We start from the raw sequence: 14,649 nt of genomic DNA, 5'->3' as shown, positions 1-14,649 counted from the left end.
AGTAGGGGAAAGTCTCTGGGATACTTTGTTTCAGTAGAACTGTGGCATTTGTGCCTCCATCTCATCCTCCAGGAAAGTGTTCAGAATCCTTCGCTGGCAGAGTGCTAATCGTGGCCCTCAGCAGGCTGCTGGGCAGACCATCCCTGAGGTGGCAGCTTCTCTGGATGGGGGTGGGATTGCCTCTACCTTCCCCGTGAAGCTCATCAGCAAGGCAGGCAGGCAGTTCTGGGTTGTGTCTCCCACAAGTTCTGGGTTGTGTCTCCTATAGAGAACCTTCTGGCTCCCTCCTGTCTACCTTGCTAATTTTCCCAAATTTTTTAGGAAAGGCAGAAAATCCTGAAGACAGAGGAACCCCCAAGCTAAAGGTGAGCCTTGTGGGATCCCTGAGGAACTGCACACTACCTCTTGCAGCAAGAACAGATGCTTCTGGGGGATTGAAGGGTTCTGGTAGAGACACTGGGTCTCTGGGAGCCAGCAGCACTACCCACATCCTTCCATCCTCCACTGCCTGGGGATCAGGATGGCCTCTCGGAGCTTGCCACGAAAGGCCCTCCTAGCCCTGGTGGTTGCTGGGCAGCACTCCTCAGAAGCCCTGGAAGGAGAGCATCTCATAGGGCTGGAAGTGCGGCTTTGGGTGAGCAGGCCGCCCTGTCTGTCCATCTTCAAGAGGAACATGTTTTTGCGGGGGTGCCTCCTAGACTACAAGTGCCTGGAAGACTAAGTGCCTGGTGTCGCTCAGACTGTAAAGCTCAGGTGTGGCGCTGGGACCATTCAGGCCAAGGTCAGTGTTTAATAATGACCCTCCCTGCTGTCCTTTCAGCTAAAATGGAAATGCAAGAAGGAAGATGAGTCAAAAGGCGGCTACTCCAGAGATGTCCTCCTGCAGCTTTTCCAGAAGGTCTGCTCTGCTGCCTTCCCCTTTTCCCATTATCTCCATCTGCATCTCAGCGAAACACCAAATCTCTGTGGGTAAACTTCCCTTAACATTTCTACCAGCCCTTTTTTCTGTCTCACAGACCATAGGGCAGCCTGGAGGCTTTCTCCAGCCATGGCCCTCCAGTCCCTGTGTTGCCATATGCCTTCTGCCCTGGTCTCACCTTCCCTTCCCAGCTCTCGCCCTTGCCATCTGAGTGTGTGGGGAGAGACGAGGTGGGCAGGTGGCACAAGACCCCCGTCCCCTTCCCCACTATCCGGGGCAGTCTGAGTCTTCTTCCTTTGCCCAGCTCTCCTTTGCTGTTCTTCCGTATCCCAGCAAAAATCTTCTTTCTTTCCCATCTCTGATCCCTCTCCGGGGATCTCAGCAACAAAGCATTATCCCCTAGCTAGAAATGCTCCAGCAGGCCTCAGGCCAACGCAGACTTGTCTTGCACCTGAAGGCTGAGCCATGCTTACTGGGAACCCCTTGTCCTCACAGTACGGAGAGGTGCTCAACCTGGTGCTTTCCAGTAAGAAGGCTGGCACTGCCGTGGTGGAGTTTGCAACCATCAAGGCTGCGGTGAGTGTTGTGTGAGGCTTTGGGGGGCACTGGTGGCCCCACTATTCCAGACTAGGGAGCCAGTACTGTGGGCCCTCTCAGCTTAGGTATCCACAATCCAACCCCATTCCTGGGAGTAGAGGCACAGCCAGTGAAGGTAAGGGCAGAAGAACGCTCTGGGGATGAAGGAGAGCATAGACTGACTCTGTTTCCTACTGCCTGGCTCTATACCCTCTGCCCTCCTGTAGAAGCTGGCAGGCCTGTGAAGTTGCTTGGTTTTGCCTGGAGGATGAGAGTGGTGGTTCTAGTTCTTTCTGAGAGCCACTTTATAGCTGTTTGGAGCCGTGTGACCAGAACTGGGTACTGTGTTTGGCAGGAGCTGGCTGTCCAAAACGAAGTGGGCCTAGTTGATAACCCTCTGAAGATCTCCTGGTTGGAGGGACGGCCCCAGGGCATGGGGGGCCCCAGACATGCAGGACTGTCACAGGTAAGGAACCATGCCTCTCAGCTGAGTCTGCTCAGGGTTTGAGGGACCTTTTCCTGTTTGGGCTCTTCTTAGGGCCCTTTCCTCCCAAATCCCAATTTGTCAGGAGCAGAGTGAGAAAGGCAGGTTTGCCAACCTGAACAGGACTGTGGTTCTGTTGTCTTCTTGTCTCTGAGTGCCAGGACCTACCCCGACCACCCCCACCCCACCCCCCCCGCCCAGAATTCTTAGACCTTACTTTCCCCACACATCCTGGTCTCTTTTGTGCTCTCACTGTCGTCCAGAGGGGCTTTCCTGGCCCATGGGCTGCTTGGCTGTGGTGAAGCATTCTTAGACTACCTGGTGCTGCAGGGAAGGAAAGGGCAGGCCATGTGAGCAGCTGCTTGCTCCCCAGCTCTGGTTCTTCAGGTGTGTCTGTGGCTGCTCCAGACAGGGGCTGACCATCAAGAGGCAGAATTTCCTTAGAAATGACGCTGGCTACTCTGCTGGCACTGGGGCACGGCCTGGGTGCACGCCTTGTGGTGAAACACAGATTGCTGCCGATTGGCGCTGGTGCTGGCTCTTAGTCCTCACAGCTCTCTGTGAGGGCTTTTGTTCAGCACCTGCACAGGCACACATGCACACGTGATCCTGATCACACCACCCCACGTGGGTGGGACAGAGAGCGTTTGGGCCCAGAGCTGTCCCTTCTCCGAAATGGCCTGCAGATCTGTGTGGGAGCCTGAAGCTGCTGTGTTCACAGAGTGCTCCGTGGGGGGAGGGGGTGGGCCCCCAGGGGCTCACAGGGCTTTGCTCTCATTGCCTCAGCACCCGCCCCCCCCCCCCCCCCCCCCCCCCCCCCCCCCCCCGTGCTCCTCAGCTGGCTGTGAGGACTGGAAGCTCCCTAGGAGTGTGTCTCAGATCCTGGACAGGGGAGGAAGATGAACTGGTCAGAGCCCTTCTTTAGAGACCTCATTCCCCACTGTTAAGTTGCAGCATTTCACAGCCCCAGATGACACTCCATAAGCCATGTTACAAAGAACTTTATTCATTATTTCCTGCATCCAGAGGGGAGCCTTTCAACTCAGCAACAAGTCCGCACAGAGGAGGGAAGGGGGAAGACACAGATCTGGGTATGAAAGCAGTGTGCATCAAAGCTTCCTCTCCCCCTCTACCATGCTCAGAGAGGCCTGGAGGGTCAGAACCACGTGACCCATTGTGTTCTGGTTTCAAGTCTTCTGTCCAGGCCATAAGGCAGGGGCAGTAGCATACCTTTGGTCTTGACCAGTGGGCTCAGCGCTGGATGGCAGGCCCCCTTCATCAGCAGGTGTGGGCAAAGCAGAGCTCCCCAATCCTGGTGGAGGATTCTGGAGACTAGCTGAGCTCCTTGACTGTAACAGTCACGAATTTCATGCCCATCCTTGATCCAGTCTTCCTAAGCTCTTTGGGCAGAAAGGGAAATCTGCCACTGTTGCTACATTTCCCAAGTGTTCCCATCAATAATAATTCTGAGAACTCCCCCGAGCAGCCCTTTGCTAGCTGTGTCTGTCCTTGGGCTGGCGTTCCCTACCACCACCTACCTCGGCACCAGGGAGTGCCTTGGGCAGCTGCGTTGGAGGCTTGTTTCTTTGTCCCTTTTCTGCAAATGATTTGTTTGGCTTTCTCCCAAGTATAAGAGTACAACTTGGCCCCTCTGCATGCCTCACCAGCCCCTGCCTTCCCCTGCAGGTCCTGTTGGGCTCCCCCTCTCCACCACCCCGTGCTGCGGCACTTGTGGCTCCAGGCTGTGGTCTAGACCAGTGCTGCCCAGTAGGGCTTTCTCGGGTGATGTCCGTGTTCAACCTGCACTGTCCCGTGGTACCATTAGTCACATGTGGCTGTTGGACATCTGAAATGTGGCCAGTGCAACCAAGGAACTAAATTCTTAATTTTACTTAATTTCAATTTGAACAGCCACAGGTAGCCAGTGGCTTTCCCCTCAGGTCTCCCCACTTTGCTCTTTGGCCTGGGTTGAACCGCTCTTGCCTAGACCTATCCTGTGATGTCTCTCTGTTAACCGTGGCTGCAGAGGGGGCTGGTGCCGGGCACTTGATTGATCTCTGCAGTCCATATATCCTCCTCTCCCCAACTCCCCCCCTGTTGGCCTGTGCCTGCTTTCTATGGTTACAAGCATGGCCTCCCTTTCCCACCCTGGCCAACTGCCTTCAGGGCTCCTGCCAGCAAGTGCCCCCTCACAGCACTTCCAGCTTGTCTCTGTGCCTCTGTCCCCCCCGCTCCAGGGTGACAGAGAAGACTGTTCAGGACCTGGAGGGCAGGCAGGATCCTGGATTCTTATCCCTACCTTTTTCTTCATCTGGAACTGACCCCTTCTTCCTGGGTCTCCAGGCTTCTGCTCTTCCAGTTACCCCACCGCTGCCCACCTGCACCCCATTCAGAAGCTAGGTTCACTTGGAAATTGCTCCCTCAGCATCTGTAGAACTTCCTCAAGAAGTGAAATCCCCAGGTCCACTTTGAAGGAGAAGAAGGGATCATTGAGGTCTGGAGCAGGTGTCCTCTGGGAAGGGGGAGTGTCCAAAAAGTTGTCCTCAGAGTAGTGGTGGAGGGCGCCCGCCAGGGACAGCGCTGAGGGCAGGGTGGCCGAGTAGTCAGTGGTGTAGGCAGGTGGGGGCTCCAGGATGTTGGGGCAGCTGGAGCTCTCTCGATAGAGGCGTGGAGGCTTGGGTGGGGCCAGCAGGGTGGCCCGGGGCTGCTCGTCCCCCCACAGAGGCAGGCGCCGACCATCTGGCCGGCCTCGCAACTCCCGGATGACCTCTCGGTTGCTGTACTCCTCATGGTCCCCACCAGCTGTGCTCGCCTGGCTAAGCACACTGCCCTGTCGCCGGAGTCGCCTCGGCCGCCCCAGGCTCAGCCGCTTCAAGAAGGAGGCGTTGCGGAAGGAGCCTTTCCGCCAGGTCTCCATGGCACCCAGGGGAGCCAGCAGACAAGCCTGGTACCTCAGCAGCCCAGTTCAAGAGAAGCTAGGGACCATTAGGTTCCTGCTGGAGCAGCGAATGGCAAGAATCCGGAGACCGCCCTAGTGGGCTAGAAGCACAGACTTTTGGCCAGCATCTTGGAGGGTGGGAGGAGATCCTGGGAAGAGGGTGCTTTTGTCCTGGAGAGCAGAGAGGTGGGAGTTCCTGGTGACAGGGGTCTCCCAGAGTGACAGGAGTGGCCTGGTGACTTGATAGGGCAGTGGGAAAAAAACCCAAGAGGAAGAAGCAGCACTTACTGGAGTCAGAGTCAGAGTGCAGGGGGCTCCCTGAGGTGCCAGAGCTGGATCTTGAGGTGCTAGGGCAGCCTGTACAGCTTCCTCAGCATCCGGCTCCTCCAGGTGGGCCTGAGTTCACCTACCCTCCCCGGCCCCTGCCCCTGGCTTCAGGGCAGCGCGGGGCCAGGCCTCTCTGCCGCAGCTCCCGGACTCTGATTAGTGGCTTGGCTGTTTGTGCCAGTATGCGGCAGTGGGGATGTGTTGTTTTCAGGTGACTCAGTCAGGTGGGAAGCCGGGTTTCATGCTCTTAGGTAATTGCAGCATCTGGGGACCGGGATTGGGCCAGCTGTGGCCAACACCCCAGGGCAGTGGGGAGCTTTGGATTCCCCTGAGGACTCTCTGGGGGCAGTCCTGCTTTGTGTCACCAGTTGCCTCCTTTTGCCCCCACAGCAGTATGGCCTCGGAGCCCTAGCTGGTGGGCCTGGATCCCCAACCCCGCTCCATCCCCCAAGTGTCTGGGAGGGAGGAGCTCAGGGAGGGTGGGAATTAATTGAAAGGCAGGCATGTGGAACAGTTGTTGGGGAAGGAAGAGAGACCTGTCACTGGTGTGGGTGACTCAGTCCTGAGGCCTGGTGATGGCCCTCATTAGCCAACCCTGCAGGTATGAGGGGGAAGAGGCAGAGGGTGTGTTAACGGGAAGCAGCCCCATGCCTATAAAGGGCTGGCTCCTCCCTTGGCTGGGCTCAGGGCATGCCTGGGTGACTCTTAAGTTTGCTCTGCAGAGCAGCATTACCTGAAGGTGGGAGAACTGTCCTCCCCTCAGCCTGCCGCCAGGCAGTTCCTCAGCTTCCCGGATTTACTCCTGTGGCCTCAGGGTCGGGGGGAGTACTTGAGGGCCACGGTCCTGCTGCTTCCTATCCTGCCTTGCTCCAGTCCTTTCCCTTGGGTTGCCTGGGCCTTATTTGGGGACCCTCTGTAGAAAAGGCTGGGCCACATGGGGCTGCACTATCAGCAGTGCCTGGGCCTGGCTGGGAGGGCACCTGTTCTCGGCGCTGCCACAGCCTGGGACAGATGAGAAGGCTGGGACTGTCAGAGAAGCAGGGGGATCTGGACTGAGTCACACTTCCTGGTTCTGTACAGCCCTTGCTTCAAACCTGTTGGCCACGGTCTGGCATATTAACCCCAGCCACTCCCTTCATAATCCCCAGGTCACTGACCACTGAACTTCCCTCCCTGGCTTTTTCCGTGAGTGCACACTCACTGGGTCTCGAACAAGGCTCAGCAGTCGGCCCTGCGTTGCAACCCCTGGCCTGGCTCACTTCTGCGCCAGTTCGGGTGGGCTTCACACTTCCCACAGCTTCGGCTGTACTGATGGAAGAGGTGATTTCATTCCCACTGCAGACCTTATCAGGGCGTGGAGTTGGTGGATCAGAGCTCCGCCAGAGCTGTCGCTCCACCCCACAGCCTTGGTGCACTGGGTTGGTTGTTTGTTATTCTTTTGATTATTAACGTACAGCACTCTTTAATCCCCCGCACTGTGCTGGCAAGATCATAAAAGAAAAAGACACAGGCCCTGCCCTCCGGCAGCCCTGGCGTGTATTTTTAGGAGGCAAGCGGCCTCATGCTTGCTTCTCCCAACGCCGGGCCCATTGAGGCTGCGTCTCGTAGGGCTCCCTCCCCTCCGGCCTGGCAGGAGCCCAGCAGGAGCTCGACGGCGGGAGGGAGGCAGCTGGGAGGGGCTGTGCTCTCCGAGGACGTTTCTGGACGTTTCTGCACCTCGCACAACCCCTTCACCGGAAACCGGCGAGAACCAGGAAAGGAGTGTCCAATACAGGGCAGGGAGGAAATGAAGGCAGCCAGGGCCTGGCTGGCGCATGGAGTGATTCAGCCGGAGATGAGACGGCGCAGGGCTGCCCCATGGAAGGCCTGGGGCGGGGGGCTGAGAGCTGCTGGAGATGGACGCGAGGGGAGCCCCCTGGCAGGGCCCGGGCGTCCGCACTCCTTGGCTCAGGTTCAGCCTAGGCCCAGTCCTGCAAGTCTGGAATGCGGGGCTGTGCCCTGCGGTGCGGCCCTGACCTGGTGCCCCCTGTCCCCCAGGGCTCGGTGCTGTCGGAGAGGGACTACGAGAGCCTCGTCATGATGCGCATGCGCCAGGCTGCTGAGCGGCAACAGCTGATCGCCCAGATGCAGCGGGAGGATGAGGTGGGGCAGCCCACGTAGCCCTCAGCCCCAGCGCACGCAGCCACAGCCCTCTTCCTAAGCGTCACCAATAAACTTTTTTTTTTTTTTTTTTACAAGAGTCTATCTCTATTGCATATGTAGGTGTAGGGTGCTGGCTCACCCATGTGTGGCCCTGGTTCCTGGGCTCTGCCTGAAAGGGTTTCCCCCAGGCCTGCTTCTCCCTTCCCGGGGGAGGGCAGACGTCGCAGGAGGCGTTCCTCGCAGCGAGGGTCACTGCGCCAGCAGAGCAGAGGAGCCACCATTCATCACAGTCCTTTATTGGCTTGGACTAGCTCCACAGGACCCTCCTGCCCGCCAGGGCCATCCTCCTGCAGGGCTCCCCGGTCCTGGCCAGGAACAAGCTGGCTCTTCAGGCCCCTCAGCCGGCTCGCAGAGCACAGCCTCCCCCGGGGCTCTCAGCCCGGGAGAAGCTGGAGGAGCAGCTGGCGGCGGGGGCGGGGGCCCTGCCTCTCCCACTGGCTGAGGCAAGTTTCAGCAAAGGCCATTCACTGCCCAGTGCCACCAGGCTAAGGAAAAGGACAAGTCGGGAAGAGAGGGGCCAGGCAGTGAGTGACTGGGGATTCAGGACTGGGGCCCATGGCAACCGCTCAGAAAAGGGGTGCTCGGCGTGAGAGTCACTCCTTGTGCAGGCACCACACCAGCGTCTGGCCCACCCCTGTCATGCTCAGCACACGGAAGCCCTTGCGTTCCAGCTTGTCCAGGACAATGCGGGGAGGATCGTTGACAAAGTACTCATAACTGTGAAGAGAAGGGGGAGAGGGGACAGCATGAGGGGGACAGCGGAGACCCCATACACACCTGGTATCTGCTGATGGCCAGGCCTGGGCAGGAGTCCTGGTATTTGCTGAGTGCCTTCTAGGTACTAGGCTAAGTGCACACTCCTTGCCCCCTTCCCTGTTAAGCACATGGCTTGCATATTTTGTTTCTTCTTCCCAACAACCTACAGAAGGTTCCCATTTTATAAATAAGAAATCTTGGAGGGGTTGAGTTGCTTTCCAGATGTCATACGGAACCTATGTAAGTCTGCTGACAGCCCCATGTGCCCTGGGCCACTGTACTATTTAGGAGGAATGGCCTTTTCTCTCAAGGCCCTCCCACGCTGCCAAAGGGCTCTGCCCTGCAGTCCTGGAGCAACAAGTTGGCCCCTAATAGCTCCTGGCTCTGGGTGCTGCTCCCTAGCACAGAGAATGCTTGCTGTCCCTCCTTTCAGGGTTAACTGAAGGTGAAGGGCTCCAGTCAGATAAACAGCTCGAGCCCCAAGCTGGGCATCTTGAGACAAATGCCTCATGGTAAAGGAATGGGGTTGGCTTCAGCCCTCCAACCTTGACCCAAGGGGCTCCTCCTTCCCCTCTTTGAACTGGGGCTCATTCTTGCAACATTTCTCATGAGTTCCAAGCCTGTGGAGCTGGTATGAAGAATGCCAGGGGAAGTGGCCAAGTTCCCAGGCAGCAGCTGAGCTGGAGGTAGGACCCAGGCTGCCGCAGAGTTGAGCTTTCTTACTCAGATAGTTCAGGACAGAAACCTTTGTCTCTGTGCCTGTCTTTGTCTCTATAGGGTCCAGCTTCAAGATAAGAGGACACAAAAAAAAAAAAAAAAAAAAAAAAAAAGATAAGAGGACAGGATAAGGAGTATTCCACTTACAGAGTCCTCCATCCAGTCTGACTCTGTCCTGGGGTTCCCTTGTGAAGGGAGGGCCAGTGAGAAAGCTTTCAGAGCAAGCCTGGGGGCTGCAGTAAGACCACAGACAGGACCAACCCTCAGAGGACGGATCCCCATGGTGCCGGCAGGGCCTCTGAGGCTGGGCAGTGGCATCATCCCTGGGCTTGGTTGTGTAAAGGAATTAGGAACAGGTCTTGGGACCAGCATAGAAAAGATCCTTAGGAATGCCATTACTTACAAGTTGTTTCCCAGGACGCTTCTCTTTGAGGCCCCCAGATAGCGCATCAGCTCTGGATCTGAGTGCTCATCACCCACCATGGTAGGGCCCACCTCCTGCAAGGTAAGCCACAGTGGCTGCTGGGTTGGCTGCCAGAGAGAGGTGGAAGGTCTCCGTCCATCCTCCCCTGCCTGCTGGCCCTGAGCCAGTCTCAGTTCAAGGCTGGTGAGGGTGCTGAGGCACCTGGGGACTAAGCACAGGCTGGGGAGGGGTGGAGCCCTCAGTGTTCAGGCAGGGCAAGGTGAGGTGTCCCTAGCCCCTCCAAGCTGAGCTGCTCGTTGTCCGCCTACTGGCAACTTCCTACCAGGCATCACTACCCATGTTTGTGTATATCAGAATCACCTGGAAAACAGAAATGAAATATACGTCCCCACAAAAACTTGTACAGGAGTGTTCAGAGCAGCACTGATTCACAAGACCCAAAAAAGTGGAAACAGCCTAAATGTTTGTCAGCTGACAAATGGATAAAGTAAACTGTGATGTAGCTACACAATGGGATCTTACTTGGCAAAAAAGAGGAATGAGCATCCTACAATATGGATGAACCTTGAAAACCTGGAAGTGAAAGAAGCCAGGCCCAAAAGACCATGTATTACCACGGAAAGTAGATTAGTGGTTACACAGGGCTGGGGGCTCGCGGGTGCGGGTAGTGAGGAGTGACTGCTAAGATACAGGGTGTGGGTACAGGCTTTCTTTTCAAGGGGATGAAATGTTCTAAAATTATGGTGATGGCTGCACAACTCGAGTATGCTTTAAAAATACTGTACACTTAAAGTTGGTGAATTCATGACCTATGTATGCTATATATCAACAAAGATATGCATTTGTATATATTTACATATATGTAAATATATATTTATATATTAATATATATTAATATATAAAAATATATTATATATATTAATATATATTTATATATATTATTATATATATTTATATATATTAAAAATCCCCCGCAGAGCACTGAATGCCCGAGCCCCAGGCTTAGAGGGTAGTTTGGGAGGCCCGGGAAGGGGCCCAGGAGTGCACATTTTAACTGCACAAGTATCTGGTTCTCCAACCACTGCCCTAAGGCACTGCCGGGGCCTCACCTGTGCGCGGGGACCTCCGCGCCTCCCCCCCCCCCCCCCGCCCCCACCTCCACCTCAAGGGAGCTGTGCACCTGCTGACGGATCACCCAGCACTTAGGGAGTGCGAAGGGGCGCGGGTGCCGGCTGGGGCGCCCAGTCGTACCGTTCTGAAGTTAAAAGATTTCTGGGGCGACCAGCACCGTCTTGGACCAGGAAACTGCACCCAGAGAAAGGGGCGTCACTTCTGACTCCGAGTGGTCTCCCCCTCCTTCTCTCCTAAAGCCTTCCAGGAAGTGCCCGAGGATGCCGTTAGTGGCTGTAGGGGGGCCAGGCGCTTGGCAGAGGTGTTCTGGCGTCTTGGCGCGTCTTTTCCGAACCTCTTTCCCCCAGTACTTCCCCCCCCCCCCCCCCGCGGGGCTGCGCTGCGTAGGGCGGTGGGTGCTGCCCACGTGAGGCCAGGGCGCCCTGGCTTTCTCGGGCGGGCAGGTGGGGCAGGAGCCGCAAGCGCCCGGGTCACTCGGCCGCGGGGACGCACGCACTCCACCCGCTCGCCGTCCGGCCGGGGCGCCCCGGGAGCCCGGCGACGTGGGGGGCCCCGCCCCGCCGCCCGAGGGGGCGTGTCCCGGGCGGCCTCCGGCCCGGGTCGCAGGCGGGCGCTGCCCGAGAGGGAGGGGCCGAGGTGCGGCGGCAGCGCCGCGTGCCCCGGCCGGGCCCCAACCCTGTGCCAACTGCGGGCCGGCGGCTACTCACCATGCGGGTCTGGGTGCTGATGAGCACGTAGGGCATGGTGCGCGCGTCCGGGCCGGGCTCCCACCAGGGCTTCGGGCTCGGCGCCGACGCCTGCCCCTCGGCCTCGGGACTGTGCCCGGCGCGCCGAGTCCACTTACTCCGGCTCCGGCCTGGGGCGGCCCCAACCCCGGGCGCCCGGCCCGTGACCGCCGCGCCGGCCAATCAGGAGCAGGCGCCCGGGACGCGCCCCCGCACTTGACGATTCGGGGCCCGCCTCCTGCCGGGGGCGCTGCTCCCGGACCCCCGCGCGCGGCTGCCGCGAGGAGGGAGAGGCCCGCGGGGCTCGGCGGCTGCCGCGGCCCCTGCGCCCTCTTTCCGCGCGCCTCGGGCCCTGGGTTCCGAAGTCCTGCTGCTCCCCGGCCCCGGCCCCGTGAAGCAGAGCGGGGAGCAATCGGCGACCCTCCCGAAGGTCTCTCCCAAGCTCCAGCCCAGCCCACCCGGGACACCTTAAAGCCCTGGGCAGATCCCACTCCCCGTCCCCGGACGCGGCCTCCGCGGCCTCCGTCGGCGCTCGGGAGACCGGGGCGGGGGGGGGGGGGCGGGCACTGCCGAAGTCCCACCTCGCGCGCCCTGCGCCTCCGCCTCTGGCTCCGATTCCTGGCAGCGTCCGAACCTCGCATTGCCGTGCCCCCCGGGTACATGGGTAAAGGGACTGAGCCCTCGGCCGTGCGCCGGCCGCGCGGGGCTTGAAAGCGACGGAATGTGGCCCTCACGTCGGAGGGCGTCCCGCCGGGCCGACCAGATGCGGCGCGCGGGAAAAATCCGAAAACTCCGAAGATTCTTTACGTGCCCTGTGATTAGTTCTCTGAAAAGCAAAGCGAAACCGAAGCAGTCTGACCTTCCCTGGCCCCGAAGGGCCCTCGGCGGGCGCGCTCTGTCCCGCGGCAGCTTCACGGCCTGCAGAGCGCGGCAAGGGAAGCAGGAGGCTGCGATCCTGAACGACTCGTACTGGTCTAATTGGTTATTCCGTACTTTCTACCACTATTCCTCACCTCCAAGACTAACAATTTAGCTAGAGAGATAAGATAGTCATGCCTACCAAAGGGTTCGTTAAACTGACAAAGGATTAATGCTCAGGATATATTAACTCCTGCAAATCAACAAAAGACAAGTCAATAGAAGAAACATGGGCAAATGACTTGACTAGACACTTTCGAAAGAGAGAATGGAAATGGCCAATAAACCTATAACATGACATTCAATATTATTAAAAATCCCAGATATGCAATCAAACTACATTTTATTTTATTCTTTTAGAATTTATCTATTGGGGTGCCTGGATGGCTCAGGTCATGATCCCGGGGTCCTGGGATGGAGCCCCACATCAGGCTCCTTGTTCCACGGGGAGCCTGCCTCTCTCTCTCTCTGTCTAATAGATAGAGACAGACTGCACCACAGGGAGGGGCAGAGAGAGAAGGAGAGAGACAGTCTCAAGCAGACTCATGGGCTGAGTTCAGAGTCCATACTGGGCGAATCCCACCACCCTGAACCCTGAGCCAAAACCAAAATTCCAAGGTTTAATCCACTGAGCCACCCAGGTATTCTTCAAACTACATTTTAACTGAGTGCCTGGTGGCTCAGTCGGTTAAACGTGTACCTTTGGCTCAGGTCATGATCCTGGGGTCCTTGGATTGAGTCCTGAGTCAGGCTCCCTGCTCATCCGGGAGCCTGCTTCTCTCTCTCCCTCTGCCCTTACTTCCCACTTGTGCTTGTGCTTTCTCTAATAAATAAAATCTTACAACAACAACAACAACAACACACTACATTTTAAACTACAATGAGATACTACTTCAGTGATTTGCCAAATCAATCAATCTGTAGACATTGAGTATTGGTGAACAGGTCTAACAACTGGAATGCTACTGTTGGAATTGCAAAGTGTTGTGATTGATACAGTCACCTTGGAAAACAACTTGGCATCATCTAGCAAGGCCGATGTTGTGCATGGGTATGACCCAGCTAAATGCCTCCTAGATAAACCTCAAGAAAACTCACTCATCAGGATACATGTATTAGAATATTCATCACAGCACTGTACGGACTTAGCAAAAAAAAATGGAAAAGGTCTTTATGTCCATCACAAGTGGAGTACATTTTTGGTTGATTGATACAGTGGAAACTGCATAGTGATGAAAAATGCTAAGTGAAAAAGTAAATTCTGGGAAAATAGAGAATAATTCTACTTGAAGCTCAAAACCTGCAAAACTAAACAATACATTGGAGATAAAAACATGATTAAATTATAATTCAATAAAAAATGTGTAGTTAAATTATAAAGAAGAGTAAGGGAATGATAAATGTAATATTCAGGGCAGTGTTTACCTCTGAGAGAAGTAAAACAAACCAGGCAGGGACAGCCATTCAGGAGTCTTACAAGGCAAAAGCGATGTTCTCTTTCTCACAGTAGGACCTGGGTGCTAAGGGTTATTATACATGTCCACAATCTTTATTGTATTATATGTATAATTTTTTTAGCCATTAAATATTTAATAAGAACAATTGTTTAAGTGTCAATTACCTTAGTAGTTAGACGCTGGGGGGCGGGGGGAGCCACGGTCTGAGGCATTTGACTATGTTGCCTCTCTTGGAAGAGCCACGTGGGCAGATCTCTGGCTGTTTGGGGCAGAGATGAGAACAGGAATTTGGGGTCTGCTCTGCTTTCCTCTCTCTGGTCAGGATGGGGTGAGGAGGAGGAGACAGGAAGGCAGTGCATATCTCGGGCTCCCAGGGCTTTATTACATTTGCAAAACTGGTCTGCAGATGCCACACAAGATAGAGAGCTCGCTCCATCCAGAATCACCCACCCCGCTGCTGACTGCTCTGGCAGCCACATGCCCACCAGATAACATCTTTAATATCCAGGGGGAAATGAATTCCCCCGCTTGGTCTGCCCATCTGGCCTTGCCTCTTGCCACAATTTATCTGGCAGATCTTTCTCCCCTGCAGAAAGAGGAGAAATTGTTCTTCTACAACTCAGTTTTTCATCATGAAAGCATTATCTAAGTGGCCAGGCCTGGATATTGGTTATTCTTTCTTTCCTTTCTTCCTCCACATTCAGCTTCTATGGGTGGCGTCTGCATTGGAGCTCAGGGGATGTGGAGATGAATTGAGCACGAACCCCATCCTGGAAGAGTGAACACTCCAGTTGGGTAGCCAGACTAGAAAGCAAATAATCATGGCACCAAATGTAATGGAGGTAACGAAGCCCCAGGAATAAAGAAAAACAAAAGATTAAGTCCACTAAGGTGGTAGTCTGGGAAGATTCTCCAAAGGAAATGGCTTTTTATTCTCTCTAAAAGTTAATATTTTTTCTTATTACTAAAGAAACACATGCTTATCTCTGAAAAAATGAGAAAAATTATGGGAAAAGTCTATAAAAAACACTCTTTTCTCACCAGCAAGACAATTATAGTGTATTTCAGGATATAC

The 14,649-nt window shown here is 55.7% G+C and overlaps 3 protein-coding genes across 3 annotated transcripts in view; 1 reads left to right on the top strand and 2 right to left on the bottom strand.

The window, feature by feature from the left end:
* DNAJC17 (DnaJ heat shock protein family (Hsp40) member C17) overlaps nt 1-7,477 on the top strand; it is a 42,098-nt gene extending 34,621 nt beyond the window's left edge. Inside the window, exons 7-11 of the mRNA XM_038580080.1 lie at nt 322-365; nt 821-898; nt 1,415-1,495; nt 1,851-1,961; nt 7,282-7,477. Coding sequence (XP_038436008.1) covers nt 322-365; nt 821-898; nt 1,415-1,495; nt 1,851-1,961; nt 7,282-7,404 — 437 coding nt within the window. The 3' untranslated portion in view covers nt 7,405-7,477. The remainder of the gene's footprint in view (nt 1-321; nt 366-820; nt 899-1,414; nt 1,496-1,850; nt 1,962-7,281) is intronic.
* Nucleotides 2,965-7,522, bottom strand: C30H15orf62 (chromosome 30 C15orf62 homolog). Its single transcript, XM_038580081.1, has one exon. The coding sequence runs from the start codon at nt 4,894-4,896 to the stop codon at nt 4,369-4,371; it is 528 nt and encodes a 175-aa protein (XP_038436009.1). The 5' UTR covers nt 4,897-7,522; the 3' UTR covers nt 2,965-4,368.
* A 144-nt stretch (nt 7,523-7,666) lies between these two features.
* GCHFR (GTP cyclohydrolase I feedback regulator) lies at nt 7,667-11,345 on the bottom strand. The gene is made up of 3 exons (XM_038580084.1): nt 11,182-11,345; nt 9,323-9,417; nt 7,667-8,163 (listed from the first exon to the last, which is right to left on the bottom strand). Exons 1-3 carry the CDS (start codon nt 11,215-11,217, stop codon nt 8,040-8,042), a joined length of 255 nt encoding a protein of 84 aa, XP_038436012.1. The 5' UTR covers nt 11,218-11,345; the 3' UTR covers nt 7,667-8,039.
* Between the last annotated feature and the right edge of the window lie 3,304 nt (nt 11,346-14,649).

Source organism: Canis lupus, chromosome 30 (assembly GCF_011100685.1).
Source record: "Canis lupus familiaris isolate Mischka breed German Shepherd chromosome 30, alternate assembly UU_Cfam_GSD_1.0, whole genome shotgun sequence".
NCBI lineage: Eukaryota > Metazoa > Chordata > Mammalia > Carnivora > Canidae > Canis > Canis lupus.
The sequence above is the reverse complement of the archived record's forward strand: the minus strand, read 5'-3'. Positions and strand labels throughout refer to the sequence as shown.

Bases quoted from the DNA above. Each gene is read 5' to 3' on its own strand.
- C30H15orf62 (XM_038580081.1), bottom strand. From the start codon at position 4,896: ATGGAGACCTGGCGGAAAGGCTCCTTCCGCAACGCCTCCTTCTTGAAG.
- GCHFR (XM_038580084.1), bottom strand. From the start codon at position 11,217: ATGCCCTACGTGCTCATCAGCACCCAGACCCGCATG. The intron at 9,418-11,181 runs GTGAGTAGCCGC...CTTACCTTGCAG, and splicing joins TCAGCACCCAGACCCGCATG to GAGGTGGGCCCTACCATGGT. The intron at 8,164-9,322 runs GTAAGTAATGGC...TTCTCTTCACAG, and splicing joins AGCGTCCTGGGAAACAACTT to TTATGAGTACTTTGTCAACG.